The sequence below is a fragment of the Strix aluco genome, chromosome 3 (genome assembly GCF_031877795.1).
Source record: "Strix aluco isolate bStrAlu1 chromosome 3, bStrAlu1.hap1, whole genome shotgun sequence".
Lineage (NCBI taxonomy): Eukaryota > Metazoa > Chordata > Aves > Strigiformes > Strigidae > Strix > Strix aluco.
The window spans coordinates 104842761-104860756 of NC_133933.1; the positions used below are offsets into that span (position 1 = coordinate 104842761).

Sequence of the window (17996 nt, forward strand, 5' to 3'; positions counted from 1 at the left end):
TTTAGATTTTAGAAGAGCAAACTTCAGCTTGGTCAGAGCTCAGTTGGGAGGGATTCCGTGGGAAGCTTCCATGGAAGATAAAGGAGCTAACAAGTGCTGGGAGTTTTTCTAGAATGCTTTCCTAGAAGCACAGAAACAGTTCATCCCCTTTAAAGGTGAGGGAACTTCGTGGAGAAAAAGAATGCCCTGGCTTAACTTCAAGCTTCTGAGTCTGCTCAAATCCAAAAGAGAAGCATATCAGAGATGGAAAAATGGACAAATACCTGTTAAGAACTACAAGGGCATTGCCAGGGCACGCGGAGATGAAGTTACAAAATCAAAAGCTCAGCTTGAATAGAAATTGGCCAGAGGTGTCAAAAAACTACAAGAAGTAAACAATAAGCAGAAACAGAAGGAAAATATTGGCCTGCTGTTAAACAGGAGAGGTGAATCAGTCACCAACAACACTGAAAAAGCAGAGGTTCTCAACTCTTTCTTTACCTCTGCCTTTAGGAGCACTGTTCGGCCCCAGGCCTTGGGAACAAAAATCCAGGTTAATGCAAACACAGATCCCCTGTCAGTGAAGGAAGAATTGGTATGTGAACTGTTACAGGATCTTGACCTCTATATATCGATGGCCCTGTCATTATCCAACCGAGGGTGTTAAAAGAGCTGGCTGACATCATTGTGAGGGCACTCTCCATAATCTTTGAGAAGTTGTGGAGATCAGGGACATCCCAGAAGACTGGAAGAAGGCTAATGTCACTGCCATCTACCAGAAGGACTTAAAGGAGGATCCAGGAAATTATAGGCCCATCAGTCTTACTTCAGTCCCTGGAAAAGTTATGGAACAAATCCTCCTGGGCACTATCACACGTGAAATCACAAATGAAACACGTGAGTGGGAAAAGCCAGCATGGATTCACTGAGGGCAAATCATGTTTGACAAACCTGATGGCCTTCTATGACAAAATAAGCTGCTCGGTTGATGTGGGGTGAGCGGTAGACACTGTCTACTTGGATTTCTCCAAGGCTTTTGATACACTCCCCCAGAGTCTCCTCCTAGAAAAACTGATTGTGGTCTAGACAAGTGGTCTGTGTAGTGGGTGGAGGACTGGCTGACAGGCTGACCCAGAGGGTGGTGGTAAATAGCTCCTTTTCAAACTGGCAGCCTGTCACAAGCAGGGTCCCCTAGGGATCGATATTGGGCCCAACACTGTTTAAAATCTTCATAAGTGATTTGTATGATGAGATCAAGTGTACTGTGATCAAGTTTGCTAACGATACCAAACTGAGTGGGGAAGTGGACACTTTGGAAGGGAGAGTCACCCTGCAGGAAGACCTGGATAGGCTGGAAGAGTGGGCTAACAAAAACCTTAGGAAGTTCAACTAGGACAAGTGTAAGGTCTTGTACCTGGGAAAATATAATCCAGGAGTGCAGCACAGACTGGGACCTCCCTGGCTGGGGAGCAGCTCTGTGGAAAGGGACCTGGGGGTCCTGGTGGACAACAAGCTCAATATGAGTGAACAGTGTGCTGCTGCATCAGTGACAGAGAAAGCCAACAGGATGCTGGGTTACATCAACAGGGGCATCAGCAGCAGAGATAAAGGAGTCATTGCCCCACTCTACTCAGCCCTTGTCAGGCCACACCTGGAATACTGTGTTCAGTTTTGGTCCCTGCTATACAAAAAAATGTGGACAGACTGGAGAGGGTCCAGAGGAGGGCCACAAAGATGATCAAGGGACAGGCAAGCCTGCCACATGAGGAAAGGCTGAGAGAATTGGGTTTGTTCAGCCGTGAGAAGAGAAGGCTTAGGGGAGATCTCATCACAATGTTCCGCAATTTAAACGGTGGCTACAAATAAGATGGAGACTCCCTTTTTACAAGGAGTGACATGGAAAGGACAAGGGGTAATGGGTACAAGTTAATTCTGGGGAGATTCTGACTGAACACAAGAGGAAAATTTTTCACAATGAGAACAATCAGCCACTGGTATAATCTCCCCAGGGAAGTGGTGGATTCTCCAACAGTGGACACTTAAAATTCAGCTGGACAAAGTGCTGGGCCATCTTATCTAGACCATGCTTTTGCCAGAAATGTTGGACCAGATGATCCTTGACGTCCCTTCCAACCTGGGATTCTATGAAATTTCAGTAGATCAGGAAAGATGACTAATAAATAAGGTTAGTTGGACTGGTCACTGGAGTGTTTGAGCTTAGCTGATGGTTATACACAGCATACAGAAAGGTTCTCTTGGGAACAACTGACAGGATTTAGACAGATTTTTTCATTTCTAACTGTGTGATTGCATGGCCTCCATGTAAGACAGTTTTTTCTAAGTGCTGCCAGAATTAAATGTTGCCATGTATCAGACTTTGATGCTAATGGTAGGCCTTGATTGTGTAAGGTGCTTAAGCATCCATAATTCCCATCCAAATGGCCTCTTATAAATCAAGCTTTTCATGACCTTCAGGCTTTCCTCTTCATCAAAATACTACCCCTGACTTTACCTTGAAGCATCACCAGGGACTGCCTTAGGCGGCAGTTTTCTCTCATGGTGTCTGTCAGTTTCCTCTTGAGACTTTTTATTTTGGCACACAGTTCTACCTTGGATAGTTGAAATAAAGGCTCTTCATCATCACTGCTACTTTCACTGTACAGAAAATTGCTTCCTGAATACGATTCTCTCTGAAAAAAATAAAACCGTGCTATCTAGAGCAACAACAACATAAAATCAAAGCGTTAAAACTAACATTCAAATATCTGGCTAAATCAGAATAATTTGTACACAGAATTATTCATACACAGAATACATAAGCAGAATCAGTGCATTTTAATAACAGCTGTTACTGAACATAGTTATTACCATTCCTGTTAAAATTAAAAATGAAATGTCAGTGTAATATGAAACTGTTAGGTACTTCTCTCTGTTCTCCATTCACCAGTTTTCTAAGGTAGTGTCTTTTAGAACAGTTAACTTCACTAAAACAAAAGTCTTATGCCCCCCTAAACAAATACATTTCAGTTTGCTTTTGCTTAATACATTAAAATTGCTGAAAATGAGATGTTTACCTGTTTGTTAATTAAAGATGTTTCAAGTTGACTCAGGATGGTGGCAGGAGCAGATGCCTGCAATGATTTCTTTCTTTTTATATGCTTCATCATCTTTCCCTGTAAACAAGATCATAATAGTGCCTTTGCATTTCTATAGAGCTTTTCATTACAGTATCTCATAGTATACCATAAACTTTTATTCACTGTGCACTTGACATTCTTGGTTAGTATTTCTGAAAAATGTGTTTGCAACTTTTTGTTAAGATTATGTTTTCTTTCCCTACATTTTGTCACTGCAGATCTCAGCACAATGCAAAGCTCAGAAAACCTGGTCCCTTCCCTTTCTTATGCTGTGGTCAGATTTCTGTCTTACAGGAGAAAATGTAATGGAGCTACAGAGCATCCAAGTCTTGAATAATGCTTTTCTATTTAATAGCAAAGGACAAAATCTATTGGCCTAAATGATTACTCAGCAGGTTATTGTGCTGAGGTACCATGTGAAGACTGCCTGTATTCCTACCTTTACTATACATATTTTGTGTACTGTGAAGAATCAATAGTTACAGTCTATTTCATTCCATTATGGGCCTATCAATATCAGGCACAAAAAGACAGAAACTCACCTGTTCTTTATCCAGGTCACTGTCCTCACTTTCTGAGAATATCATTTCTATCCTCTTCCTCTTGCCTTTTCCAAGGACTTGTATTTTTGTAATTTCATCTGCTCGTAATATCTTTTGCATCATTTCCACCAGCTCTTGGGGGTCATCTGAAGTGATGGAAAAAAAAGGCCAAAGCACAGAAAATTGCATAGCAATACCTTATAACTAGATTAAAATTTCATCTCAGACAGATGCTCTGGAACTACACTCACCACTCATGTACACAACTTTCACCAGATGCTTCTCTGTCTTTCTTTCTCCCACAGGCCAGTTTACTAGCACGTGCTCATTTGGTTTCAGAAGTCTTTCTAGTTCATTGTCGTCACTGGGAAGGTTCTGTATCCACGAAGTCTCTCCAATTTGTAATGAATTATCATTTACAAAATCAAACAGTGTGAATTTTTTCATTGTTAAGTGATTTTCTTGTTACACAGATACTGCCTGCAGGATGTCATAGGAAAAATAGCTGTTACCGTGTCATGCCACAGGAATGTTACAAGAACACTTTAAAAAGCCCCAAACAACCCTCCTATTCCTGGATATTGGTAATTAACCTTGTATGAAAATATCCTGTTAAGGATGTGAAAACTAGCCAAGCAGCATGTTATATCTCCCCTGAAATATGAGAGATGATCTGCTCAACACATGCACATCAGAGAGTTGCCTCCAAAACTATGCACAGAAAACAGCTTTCACTCACAGAGCCCTTGCTTCCACATTACTACCATGATGGTAGTAGTCTATCTCCTGGCTGGGATCTCTATTACTACTACATTTGCCCAAACAAAAGTTTTCAGTCCAGCCTCTGACTAAAAGGTACAGGTGTGATAAAAACTCTCCCTAGGACAAAGGAAAGTACTAGCTATACATGCTATTAAGAGTGATGTATGACTTCTAGGGCTCTTTTAATCATCTCACGGGCAGCAAGATGATGTACAATTGTAGCCACAGGAAATCAACCCAGAACAATCCAGGACAACTGACTGGGTGAGGGATGACGCATTCTGGCAGTGGAAAATTTGACATACAAAAGAAATGACAGGCTGAGGACTGGAAGAGAGCTGAGCTGCTTCATGAAGAATAACAGCAACAAGGAGAACCCAAACCCAAATATACAGCTAAATCATTTGCTTACATAAAACAGTATTTTTAAAGCAAAGGACCATTTCTGGGCTTTTTAAAGCACTGAAGTTCTACACTGAGAGAAGGGGACAAGTCATACTTCGTGGTTTATTTTTCTAATTAAGCTGATATGCCTTACACAGAAGTATGAAATGTAACATACATTATTAAACTCCACTAGAAATATAACGGGTTCACTGAAGTGTTTCCATTATACTCAGAGAAGATATTTTCTACTTTAAAATTATTAAATCAGATAAAAACAATAAATAGAAAATCTGGTTTTGTCAAACTTTGATCTTCTTTCCAACAAACATACAGTTTAGACTGTCAGTTCATAGAGGTGAAGTACTTTTACAGAACTGAAAACTCATGAATTCTCAGACGTGACAGTGTGATTTGCAATTTACTTGTCCTCAATCAGTCGGAACTAAATCTAATGCCTCATGCAGAGCCTGTCAGAAACGTAACTCAGAGCTAGGAAAGGAGAATGAGAATTATGCGGGGCTATTATGTCAAAGTGAGAAAATCTGGCTGCAGTGCTCTAAGAAGCAACGTCAATTCGTTTGCAGAAGCCCAACTCACCACTATTCACCATGTCTGTGCTACACCTCACCAGAGCTGGCTTTTCACACAGGGGTGAACTTGTTAATTTGCGAAAGACAGCTGCACTGTTGTCAACATGTTTACTGATACAATGAGGCAAGCGGCGTAAGAAATCGCCATTAAGAACGGTATTAAATCTTTTATGCAGAATGCGTTGAGTGTGATAGCAGTAGGATTGTTAAGTATGGCCCTGCTGAAGAAAGAAGACTGTTTGCAAGAAATCACATTAATTTTCTTTAAAGAGAGTTAGAAGACCGGGAAACATCCATCCCATGTAAATTCTGGAAAGGAAGTGGCCTGAACATCTATGCCTAGCATGAATCACTGGCGGCCTCATTCTGCCACCGATCCATGCTGAGTGAATCCTTGTACCACAGACAAGGATCATTCAAATGAACGTTTATTCATTATATATATTCTATATGTTTATTTAGACAAAGCAGAACCCAAAGAAAAAAGTTTCAGCACTGACCTCACTAGGGATAGGTGAGGTCCAAAATGAAATAGCATGTTTGTCTGAACAACAAATACCAGATTTAAAACAGCTGGTGCATGCAATCACATTGAGCATCAGTATTCTTCCTTCTTTTTCAAATGCTTGAGTATATACCCCAGTCACCTTAACATTTTTCATCTGGCAGGAAGATGTTAACTTCTACCTCTAATCAACCCAGCAGAGCAATCCCCATCACGCAGTTCTTTGATTCTCAAATGAAACGACTTTGAGCTTTCCACTCCTTGGCCTTTGGCAGTTGCGAGCTTCTTTGTTACCCCCCCTAAAAGTCCACATAAAAGCAACAGAATTGCAGCAAAGTTGGAGCTGCCAGTGTGCTAAGACTAACAGCTGACTGACTTCTATACTTTTTTTGTTTCCCTGTAGTCCTCTAACAGTTTGTACGTTGTCTCTCATTTTGTATTGAGACAAATATTCTCTGAGCCATGAGACGTTCTTGTGGTCTCTGCTTGTGCAGGGTTAGCAAACCAGCCCAGGATTTCCAGGGACACACTGAGGACACAGGCTGTTCGCAGCATGGAGGGTAAGAGATGATTCCCCACAGCACTGGGGCTATTCATGTACACACTGTGCTAACCCTGTGCACATCAGTAGCAAGTCCAACAGCTTGTGGAAGGTATCAGGCTTGTGTATGTGTTTTACAGCTGAATGAAGTCAACAGATATGTGGACTTCTGGATGCTCGGAGCCCACGACAGCAGCCTGGTGCCACTGTTAGCCGCTGAGAAGGCCATGGCCAGCAAAATCCCTTGCACAGTCTTTACAACAGACAAGCACCTGGATCCACAAAAATCCATCCTGCCACTCAAAGCTAGGGACAATTTTTACCATGGTCATGCCAGGACTCAGAGCTCAGCAATTTGTCTACATTACCTATAAAGCTCTTTTGAGCTGCCAAGATTCTTACCTGTGGTGGCAGGGTGTACTAGTAAACAGCTAAACTGATTTCACCAAAAGTCTTAAAAGCTGCCAAGTTAAAATATAAACTACATAGAATGCTGAGAGAAATAAGGAATGGATTTCGCAAATAGTCATGGAGGAGGGATGGGGTGATCCACTCCTTTAGCTCCCAGCAGGAGTCCAAAATCCTTCTGGCAGCTTTCTGAGGCTTGTGCTCAGTCCTGTTGCTCCTGTTGCTTTTGAAGGGGCCAAGGCAGGAAAGCAGTTGTTGGGCAACAACAGCAACTGGCCAGGTCCCCTCTCCTCTGCTGCAACTCTACTGGGCATCAGCTCAACTGCTTACATTACAGATAAAATGACAAAATTATTACATTGCCAAATAAAAAGAACAGAGTGAAATGGTTGATTGTTAGTATTGTTGTGTTATGGTGCTATGGCTTCAGGTCCTGCAGTAGACATTAATCAAACTATGTCTTTTCACAGAATTTATTGTGACAATCCATGGGCCCTGGGGATAATACCTAACTGTCTGTTGGCATCATCTCTAGCCAGTGATTAAAGGGAATGGAAATGTAGAACAAAATGTCTCTAATGAAGAAAAGGAACAGTAAAATACTTCACTTAGAGGAAGAGAAGTCCTGCAGTGTTTTCTCACCCTGTTCTCCCACTGGAGTCAATGTGAACCTTGTCTGAGTCAGGACTGCTACAGATGCCTCCCTCTAAAACGTTTTATTTGCCAAAACAGATGAAAGGCAAAATATATTGTACCATCAGGGGGAAAAAAAATCTTGAGGAGTGGGATTAATCTTACCAAATTTTTACTGCCTTAAAAGTGAGAGGTTGTCTAGCCACGTCTGGCTCAGTCACCACAGAAAGAGAGGTGACTCATCTCACCCTAAGACACGTATCTAAAAGACAGCAGATAGATGACTTACTGTCTGCAAGAGCCTATTTCTCTCCACTGACTTTTCAGTGACTATACAGGGGTAGATATGTCTCCTTAAAGAAGCTGGCTTGGCCCAACCCATCCTATATTAGCTTTTTCTATTTTTGAATAGATTTTGAATAGTAGGATAGATTCCAGTAGACCTTCTGCTATATGGAGCCAAAAGGATGGAGTCTGTTAAAGGATATTTGGTTCTCTGTTTTAAAGCTTTCTAACACAGTGCTGCAAGTCATCAGGTAAGATTTCTGACACTGACTGCTTTGTTCAGTGGTTTAATTGGAAGATATATAATCGTTCACAGACATTACCCTGTGTGCAGCTACTAACCACAAAGACAGAATTATATGACCTTTGAAAGCCACTTATGTTTTGCAAGTTATTTAATTCTGCTGTATTCTCCATCTGAAAACACTAGCTACTCCTTTGAGAAGTACTGAAATGCAAATTTATGATTTTTCACTATTCTAAGACACAAATCTGTCTTTTTTCTGAAAGCAGGTAATTTGTAGAAGGGGTAAAAAAAAAAGGAAGAAGCCATTTAATTTTAACGCTCTGCAGAGGAAACATTAATTGGACTCCTAATTTTTACAAACATGTTAACACCTCAAATTCTGCACAGATGCTACAAATTTGCACACAGAATATTGTTACTAAGCAACCCAAAAAGCCAGCACCAAAAAAAAAAAAAAACCCCAAAACCACAAAAGTAATTTAAAGACATATTTCACCCTTTGACTGACATAGTCTGTTCCATTCAGCCGGAGAGTTGGCAGATGGCATGCTGAGATCATTATTTCTCTTTCCTTTCAGTAAACGCAGTGTAAAGTATTACAAATTTACAACATGAGATTGTAGGCCCACTCAATTCTGCCAGCTTAAAACAGAGCTTTGCCACCGATTTCAGCAAAACAAGAAACAGTACCACAACTGTGCAACACAGATCCATAATAAAGTACTAACATTTTGTATTATCTACCCTCTAAATTCAGCCTTTGATAATCCTAGTTTTCCTTAGACAAAAAGAAAAAACAACCTTTATGGGGCTGGAAATTCATCTACCTCACTCAAAACTATTTGTTTCCAATTCAGCATGATGAGTGGTAGTCACAGATTTGGTCTGTGTTACTTAGACTGTGGAATTTTACACTGAACTTGTCAGGACATTAAATACAATGTTGGTGTAAAACTCTTGGGCTGCACTGAAGTCTCAAAATTCCCAGTTCTCTGTAGCAAGTGTATGATGCAAAATGTTATATATCCTGTTGTGGGTTCTAATCTTATTCCCCTGAAACCAGTGTAAGATTTACTAATGATTTCAGCAGAATTAGGTACTGTCGGAAGAATGCAGAAGTGTTGTTAGTGCTTGAAAGATTTAAAGTGTGATATCTTAGACATTTCATGGGAAAATATGACTTAAAAGCACAAATCTGCTGCTCTCAGCTGAGAAATAGTACAGATTTTCCAGAATTATCAGTATCACTGTGTTCCAAATTCAGCTGGAAATCTGGGGGAGCATCTATCAGAACATTACTGCAGCCTTCAAGACTATAACTGCACAGAAATGATCCCACTGTCTTCCACAGGAAGGATAAAACTACACGATTTCTATTACTGATATCCAACAGCTCACTTCCTGACCGAAGATCGCTATCCTGGTGTGACTAGATATGAAATCATCTGCAATACTTTTCTAAGAAGTGATGCTATTCATGGTAAAGTGACATCATCTGGCCTTATGTACGCAGATTGTCTCGTTGACTTCAAAGCCTCAGCAGCATTTACAATCCACAGGATTATACGCAGAATTTGGCCCATACCTTGTCCCACACATTAAAATCCATTTGAGTGGCCCAAGGAATTCATGAAGCCATTATTATTTTTCACAGTAGTGCTCTCCATGATGTGAGTTTTAGCAACCTAGAAGTTCTATAAAATAACATTAATACCCAAATATGCTAAAGCCCTTTGTAGGACTGTGGCTTAAAAAAGCTCAGATTTTTGCATCAAACCATTAATTTTATTTGTAATACTGAGTGACAGGAAAGTATGAATAATGAATTTATTAAGCAGGTATATTTAGTATGTCTAGAAGTACCAAACTTTTGTTCTAACTAATAATTTATTCAGCTAACAGCATTCATTTTAATAAATTGCAAGATAGCAATCTAGCATCATTATTGGGATTTCAGTACCAGGATTCAGTTCTAGATTAAGATGCTTACATTTAGGTGTCAGTGGTGCACCAGGTATCTAAGTTATCATTGTAATCACTGGAGATATAGGGATCAATTTGGCTTCCTAAATGTAGGTGTCTAGCATCAGTGTCCTCTCGTATTCTGCTTGGCCTTCAGCTGCTACTCCAGAAGTGTGAATGTCCCACAGGTCTTTTATCACAACTGTGGTCCCTTTGGAGATGTCTCAGCCTTGAGCAACTCCAACAGTCATAAGAATCAAGCCCCTGTTGAACACAATTAAAGCTCCCTGGAGAGCAATTCAGTTTATTTCAAATGATCCAGGGCTCAATTCAGTTGCCTAAAAAGAAATGCACAGTGCAATCTTAGATACCATAAATTATTATGCTTAACTGCCTCTTCTGATGGGCACATATCTCACAGAGGGCCTAAACCCTCTTCGAGGCTCATGAGGGTGGTTACTAACTCCAGGCACCTCAAATGGCACTAAACACATACATTTAGGGAAGCATATTGTTCTCTGGGTCCCAATGATTGAACTGAGTTTAAATAGGAGCTTAGATACCTCACATGCCTACAAACCATATATATTTATTTATCTGTATTTTAATCCCACACTCAGTGAAAGACCCCCATAAAGATATCAAGATGCAAAACAACAAGGCACAAGTAGTTATCTTAATGCTACATCACAGATTAGTATCTTTATTAAATAGCTATTTCACAGCCAACAGATGGAAAACTAATACCCACTCTGATCTGCTTGTTTGCAAATGCCATGCTCAACAAAATGTATTAATATACAGACCAACAAAAATCAGTTTATTTATTGAACTGGATGAGACACCTAAGCTACAGGAATTTGAAGTCATGTGAAAGCTCTTTCCATACAGGTTAATATATCCAAACTCTTAGAAGCAGTAGGTAGTCTAGGAGGAGAAACAAGTCAGCATGACTCTGCAGAGTCCAACACTTGGCCGTACTCATTCCAGTCTGGCTCGGGTAATTCAACACAACAGATCTTAACAGCTCCTAAATTATAAAGGCCAGTGATGTATTTGCTTATTTTGTCTAAAGGTGTTTACGGGAACGCAACATGAGTAGGAAAAGTTTGACCACGTACAAATCTGTGCTGAGGTGCAAAAACTGTGCACTTGCTCTATGTAACAGCCCAAGCAGTCAAATACCCTTTTTCTAAAAGGCTGAAAAAATATCAGACATACTTTCCATATGCCACTAAGGTACTTTCAAATTGGACTTGTTCAAAGAAACCCACTGATAACCTGATGTGAGAGCTTATAAGAGGATGCATCTTACTCTTTTTATAAGATGGCATAAGCTATCTTACACCTTTCAATAAGCTGTGCTGCCCCAAAGCATTTACTGTCAGTGACATTCTCCCTTCAACTCTAAGAGCACAGAAGTGAAATAGCAACTAGGAAATTCCAGGCTTGAGCCTAGTGGCATCTTAACTATCTCTACTCATATGTCTTTATTAGCTGTCACAGGTGAGTGATGATAGATTAGAAGTCATGCCTTTGGTTAATACTCAAAGTGCCTGTTCTTCAACTCCAAAGCTCTTCCTCAATTGCTCTGTTTTTGCAGCATGTTGGTAGGAGGGAATGAACTTGATGATCTCCAGTTAAGAAAAAAAATTCTGCATTACTATTAAAGGTCATGAGCTAGAACAAGAGCATATACGTTGTCCTCTTACTCCAGGGAATATTACTGCAATTAAGATAAGTTCTTTGTGGACTTAGGAGAATTGACAGAAAGGCATCTTCCCTGCAAGGATAACAACCTCAAACCTTATTAGAGCCATTTTTTCCCCTCCTGTAAAATTAAATGCCTTTTTAGTGTATGTAGTTCAACCTAACTTTATAAATTAATATGAGCTAAATGACAAGTGTTATATATCAGTCTGAAACAATCCTGAAACAACTTCCAGTTATACACATAAAATACTAATGAAGTGCAATTCCCTCTGGGATGCAAAGCCACATTCAGATTGACAACTGCTACATTAAACACTGCCAAAAGTGAATACAAAGCAAATTTTAACCAAGGACAAAGGGGCATACCACTGCTGTAATAAAAAAAAAAAAAAAAAAAAAGGCAAGAGGAGCTATAGCAGTATATTTCCATCTAGGCTCAAGATCAGCCTCTCTGTCTGCAAAGTCAATTTATGCCCACAGAATTCCTGCCAGCATTTTTCCAGCAACACTGTAAGCTGTGAGTGTACAACTGCATGGCTCATACTCCATTCGATTTATATTCAGTCTAATAAACAGGGGGAATCAAAACATGCATGTTGTGTGAGTTGATGAACCTGCAAAATAGGGACAATTACCTCTACATATATAAAATGGGCAGGCAGGAATTTTGTTTTACATGGTCACTGAAGAGATCTGAAGACAGCAAAATGTTCCAGTCATGGGAAGGGTCTAGTCTGTAGCACTGGAATCACACAGTTTGGTCTTGAGTAAACCATACAACCTTTACAATTTAACTTCTCTTTTCAAAGGATCTGAAATAATAATACATGTCTACCTAATTTCAAGGATATTGTGAGAACTAATGCTAGTGTGCCTTCCAAACATACAAAGCACTGTATGGAGTGAACAATTTAACAAGTTTTGCAGAACGAAGATTTGCAATAACCTTGCTGAATTTAGAACATATCATTTCACATAACAGAGTTTTTTGAAATGCGATGCCTATATCCAGCTGGAAATTGTTATTCTTTCAGCTGAAGAATGTATTTTATAAGGTTTAATCATTTACCAGAAACTCCCACAACATTTTCTCATATATCATGCTTAAACTGCTAGGAAGCACACTGAGGACAACATGTAACCCGTGAAGTAGAATATTGAGAGGGAAGGCCAATTATTTCATTGAATGGAGTTGATAATACTCAGATACTATGATGTTTTCTGTATTTACTTTGCTTCCTTCTTTGGTTTTTACTGTATTTACTTTGGTTCCCGTTTGATTAGAAAAAACCCCAAATATTTTGTTAAGAAGTATTAGATGATTAGAGAACCCTTCTAACCAGTTAAGTAGTCATTTAAGCAGAATATTTTACTTAATTATAATTAATTAGTAGAAACACAATCTTTAAAGCATACCTACATTCCAGTGAAAGGAAATGATCTTACCCTCTCACTTACTCAGCAACTCTTCTGAAATGGTATCATATATCATCTCCTATTCTTATGTCCACATCACCAGATCTAGCATGTGACCTTCTTCTTTCAGCTCACTGATACAGGGAGTCTTATAATTGCAAGATGAGGTCCACAAGGCCTGAATCTGTAGAAGCAGAGGGATGCCTTCGCAGAGTTGTAGAGTGCCCTTGAATCCTACAGCTCGCATTGGGGGAAGTCAGCAGATCTCTGCAGACACGGTTTCTCCACTCAAAATACCATCTTTTTTTTTTTTTTTTTTTCCTCCTTTCAGCCTAACCCATAGTACTCAGCTAGGATTTTAGTTTCTTTTAAAAAGTGTTTCTGAATCTCACATACATTATCAAGGAATATGCACTAGTCCATAGATGGTACTGCAATTCTGCATACGGGCCAAGGGTAAGGGAAGAAAGTATCTTTGCCTTCAGCGTTGCTGAGCAGTACTGCTAAGTCAGAACAGGTTATCATGAGAGACTGGCTGAAAGAATATTTTAGGTCAACACTGCCTTGTCTCCCTGCAGGAGGGCTGCTGCTGCTGCTACAACACATTCCCTGCTCAACTCTTCCATTAAACTGCAGAAGTTTGACATAATTTCCATGCTGTTCCACACCCTCACGAAGCTTGGGAAAGTAGGTAAACAGCTGCATTCAAGAGTGACTGCAACCAGAGAAACATCCTCCTGTCCTGTCCTGTCCTTTTCCACTGCAAGCTTTTGCTGGTCACCCCTTTCTGTGGAGTCTCTGAAGCAGAACTTTTGTTTTTCATCCCTCTGCCCAAGTACTTATCACCACCTCCTCCCTCAGCACTGCTCAAGTAAAAGGCTGCTTCCAAACCTCTTGCCAAAAACTTCTGCTATGCCCCTGACTGTCACTGCTCTGTTTCCCTGTGATCCTCGTCAAAACAAGCATCTGCCGAACACTACCTCCCACCTTCCCACGTCTCTGCAAAAGTGCAGCCACATCATGCGTACTCTGAAATGGCAGCAAACCTTATTTCAGGTTGATGGCTGCCTTCTTAGATTATAAAACACTTTTGGACTTAATTCAGCCTCTCAACAACTTAGATCTCTTTTCTGACCACCCTTGCCATTCCACACACTCTTGTCACAAGTAGTCTCAAGACTCATTACCTTCTTTTACTTCCTCTTCTCTGAAATAGCTTCAGCTCCGGAATTCTCCTTCTGAGGTCAAATCTCAGCTGAGAGGTTTTGTTTTAACCTTCTCTCTTCATTCCTTTTCTCTTCTCTGTTTATCATGCTTAAGATTTATGAAAAGTTCCCTGAAAAACATTCTGTAAAGAAGCTTAGATTAAAAATACTATACATATAAAACTTCTTTTAATTTCTCTTTTATTACTGTTTGTGGGGAAAAAAAAAAAATCTACCTACATATAGTTTGCTTATTTCACATTAAAAATAACTTCAGCAACTTAAAGTTTATTTGCCATAGAAGTAATATTTTAACCACACTACCAAAACCCGCAGTATTTAACAAGCACAGAGCAGTAATGAATATAAAGCAAGCCATAGCAGCAGTTTGGTATACACACGAGACAGTTGACTCAGAAGCCTGGAGCAGTAGCTCTCTGAAAAATCACACGTCAGCATTTCTTGTACTAAACTGTACTCTCTTTTGCATTTGAAAAAAAAAAAAAAAGCAGTTGTCATGAAATTTATTATATCCTTTTGGCAAAATATTACCCTCAAGACACCAATGAGCTCTAAGTCTTAGAAGGGAAAAGCTATAAACCTTAAACTAACAAGCTAACATTAGAGATTTGCCTGTCAAATGTTTTCTATGCACCGTTACCAGAGAACAATGTGAAAATAACTATTCCTTCTCAGTTCTCTTCAATTCAGGATGCAGTCACTGCTGTGCTACATTTCCTCTACCATCCCATTCTGAAACAATAAATCAGTGCAGAGTGAAAGGTGTCGAAAAGTTTCCTGCTCCATCAATACGCTGCAGTGAAGCACTGCAGCAGGGCAGCGCGTTGCCCGGGGGATCACGCTGATTTGCTTCATGTTACAGTGAGGCAACATGAACCGTTTGAATAATCTCCAGGTAATCTGCATTAAAACCATTTTACTGCAGTGTACTGCGGTATTAGGAAAGATTTCAATATTGTACCATGTGATGCAACACACACAACCGTATAGCATTTGTCAGTTCCTAAGCAGTGAGGGAAAGCTTTAAATGAAAGGCTGCAGCGTAGCAACTTTCCATTTTACAAAGACAACAGACTATTTTGGCTCACTGTGTTGACATACAGTAATGAAATGATACAAAACTCACAGAGTAAAATATTATAGACTTAAAAGCCAACATACTTTTTTTTTCTTTCTTTACTTAGCTCCCCAACCTGGTATCAAAAGAACCTTTCAGTGAAAGTGGATTTCCCTAACGTTAATGGTACAGTAAAGTGTTACCATGTTATAAGCTCAATGACAAATGAATTTTAGTATTCTAGAGATCCTTTTTCCTGTTCTTATTTAAGCTACCACAGATAGGTTTTCCTCTCTGTCCTTCCAGCTTGAATATTTTGTAGTTTAATTTAAAATTGTACACATGCTTTTCTGTATAGTTTTATGGCAGTCATACACGGCAGTAACATTTCAATGTAATTCCAATGTTTACACATTATTTCCATGAAGTTTCCGAAATGTTCCTCGGATTGATGTGTTCACATCAAAGATACATGAAAAGAGTATGAATCTTGTCTCGAATTAGCCTAACTTTTTCCCCAGTAACACAGGCAAACACAATATTGCAAAATAGTACCTGGATATGTTTTCAGCGCGTGATTTTTTGTGTGTTTAGTAGTATGAGGAGCTTAGAACCACATTCTCAGAGACCTCTGAAAGAGTGTTTGAAAGTACGGAGTTTCATCAAAGTAACAGCTACAGGGGCAGCAACAGCCACAGAGATGAACTCCTATTACCTGCATTAGCAACCTGCACATGCCAGGATTTTTCTGCTCTGTGCGACGCGTCCGCTCCGGCGCGGCGGCGGAGGAGCGGCGCGGGGGGCGGCTTCTGCGGCAGCACGTTGCAGTTCACTGCAGTGAGAGGGTCTGTACACCGGGTACCGCTCCGTACCGGCTCTCGCCGCACCGAGCCCCTGCACCGGCCAACTCGCCGCGACTTTCACGGGGGAAACGTCTTGGCGAGCGTGCAGGTCAGACATCGCCCGGTACATAAGCACCGTACACGCTCTGTGCCTCAATGCGTGACCCGGGCGGGAGCTGGTGCTGTATCCCGGTCCCTCCCGCCGTCAGCGGCCGCCTAAATCCCACCATTCGAAACACGGGGCAGCGCGACACGAGGACCCCGCTCACCTTGGCAGGATCTCTCACTGACACTTCCCAACCCCTTCCCCCTGCGACAGCTTTGCCACGAAACCGGCCGCGGTGGGTGCCCCGAGTCCAGGGCCGCCTGCCCGGGAAACGGCTGCGGACCCGCCGCCGCCACCCCGCGCCCCACCCGCCGCTGCCCTCGGCGGCGGCGGGAGCGGGGGCAGCCCCTCTCGCCCCGGGGGTCCCCAGTGCCCCCCGGTACCTCGCAGCAGCCATTTTCCGCCTCCCTCTGCAGCAGCTCCAGCGCGTGATGTCACCGGCCGCCCCGGCCAAGTCCCCGCGGCGGCAGCGAGCTGCGCCGTGCTCCTTCCTTCCTTCCTCCCTCCCGGCGGCGACACCCTCCTCCTCCTCCTCTTTTTTTTTTTTTTTTTTTTTTTTTCTTCTCCTTCTCCTCCTACTCCTACTCCTCCTCCTCCTCCTCCTCTCCCCGCTGCTGCTGGTCCTCCTGCCGCCGCCCCGCCCCGCCGTGCCGTGCCCGCGCCGGCTGCCATGCGGCTCCCCGCCGCTCCCCGCCCCGCCCCGCCCCGCCCCGCCGGTGCCCGCGGGCGCTCAGCTCGCCGCGCTCCCCGTTCCCCGCTGCTGCGCGGGCGCGGAGGGGGAAGCCCCGCCACAACCGTCGCCGCGGCTGCTGCTGAGTCACGGCCTGAATTCCATCCCGCTCCTCCTCTCTTCTTCTTCTTCTCCGCCTCCTCCTTCTCCTCCTCCTCCTCCTCCTCCTCCTCCCCCGCGCCGCCGCCGCCTCCCACCCGGCTGCCGGCTCCAGCAGCGCGGTGCCGGCGGCGATGCCCGCCCCGCTGCCGGGGGGAGAGGCTGCCCGGCGTTGCCCGGCCCCCCCCCGCTGCTCGCCGCAGACCCGCGCACGCACAGGGGCTGCCGGGCGCTTGAGCCATGATTGCCGCGGCTTTCCTGGTCCTGCTGAGACCCTACAGCATCCAGTGCGCCCTCTTCTTGCTCCTACTGCTGCTGGGGACCATCGCCACGATTTTATTCTTCTGCTGCTGGCACCGCAGGCTCCAGAAAGGGAGGCATCCCATCAAATCCGTCTTTTCAGGTCGCTCAAGGAGCCGAGGTAAGAGCCGCTGCTGGTCCCCGAGGGCGGAGGGGGGGGGGTGTCCCCGGCCTATCCTGCCGTTTCTGCCGGCGGAGGGCCGCTCTGCCTCCGTGCAGCCGGGCAGAGGCTTTAAGGAAAATTCAAGCCGAGCCCAGGACTGCGGCAGCCTTGTCTCCACCCATCCCTTAGCGAAACCTCGGCCAGCGGGAGGGAAGTGAGGGGCTGGGAAGCCCCCAGCCGTCCCCGGCCTCTCAAGTGCTGCAGAAGTTTATGCTTAACTTCTTCCCGATGAATTAAATATAAATGCCGGGCGGAGCTGCCTGCAGCTCCGGGAGAGCCAGACCCCGTCCAGGAATATGCGCCAAAGGGCGAGCAATTCGATAAAACCGTTAGCTGGAGCGAAATCTGAGGTGGATCTGGTGGAGC

The 17996-nt window shown here is 42.7% G+C and overlaps 2 protein-coding genes across 8 annotated transcripts in view; one reads left to right on the forward strand and one right to left on the reverse strand.

Moving 5' to 3' along the window:
• Positions 1 to 16999, reverse strand: part of BEND6 (BEN domain containing 6) — a 28538-nt gene extending 11539 nt beyond the window's left edge. The window contains exons 1-7 of one of the 4 annotated variants that reach the window (XM_074819860.1): positions 16722 to 16999; positions 14295 to 14455; positions 13150 to 13291; positions 3910 to 4138; positions 3659 to 3804; positions 3054 to 3152; positions 2492 to 2693 (exon numbers count right to left, since the gene is read on the reverse strand). In XM_074819860.1, coding sequence (XP_074675961.1) covers positions 2492 to 2693; positions 3054 to 3152; positions 3659 to 3804; positions 3910 to 4105 — 643 coding nt within the window. In that variant the 5' untranslated portion in view covers positions 4106 to 4138; positions 13150 to 13291; positions 14295 to 14455; positions 16722 to 16999. Of the gene's footprint in view, positions 1 to 2491; positions 2694 to 3053; positions 3153 to 3658; positions 3805 to 3909; positions 4139 to 13137; positions 13292 to 14294; positions 14456 to 16721 lie in introns of all 4 variants that reach the window. The other 3 variants (XM_074819862.1, XM_074819859.1, XM_074819861.1) reach the window with 3 other exon arrangements.
• A 124-nt stretch (positions 17000 to 17123) lies between these two features.
• The window catches only part of DST (dystonin), a 316145-nt gene continuing 315272 nt past the window's right edge, over positions 17124 to 17996 (forward strand). For 2 of the 4 annotated variants that reach the window (XM_074819863.1, XM_074819864.1), the window contains exon 1: positions 17124 to 17588. In XM_074819863.1, the coding sequence (XP_074675964.1) occupies positions 17408 to 17588 (181 nt within the window). In that variant the 5' untranslated portion in view covers positions 17124 to 17407. The remainder of the gene's footprint in view (positions 17589 to 17996) is intronic. The other 2 variants (XM_074819867.1, XM_074819868.1) reach the window with 1 other exon arrangement.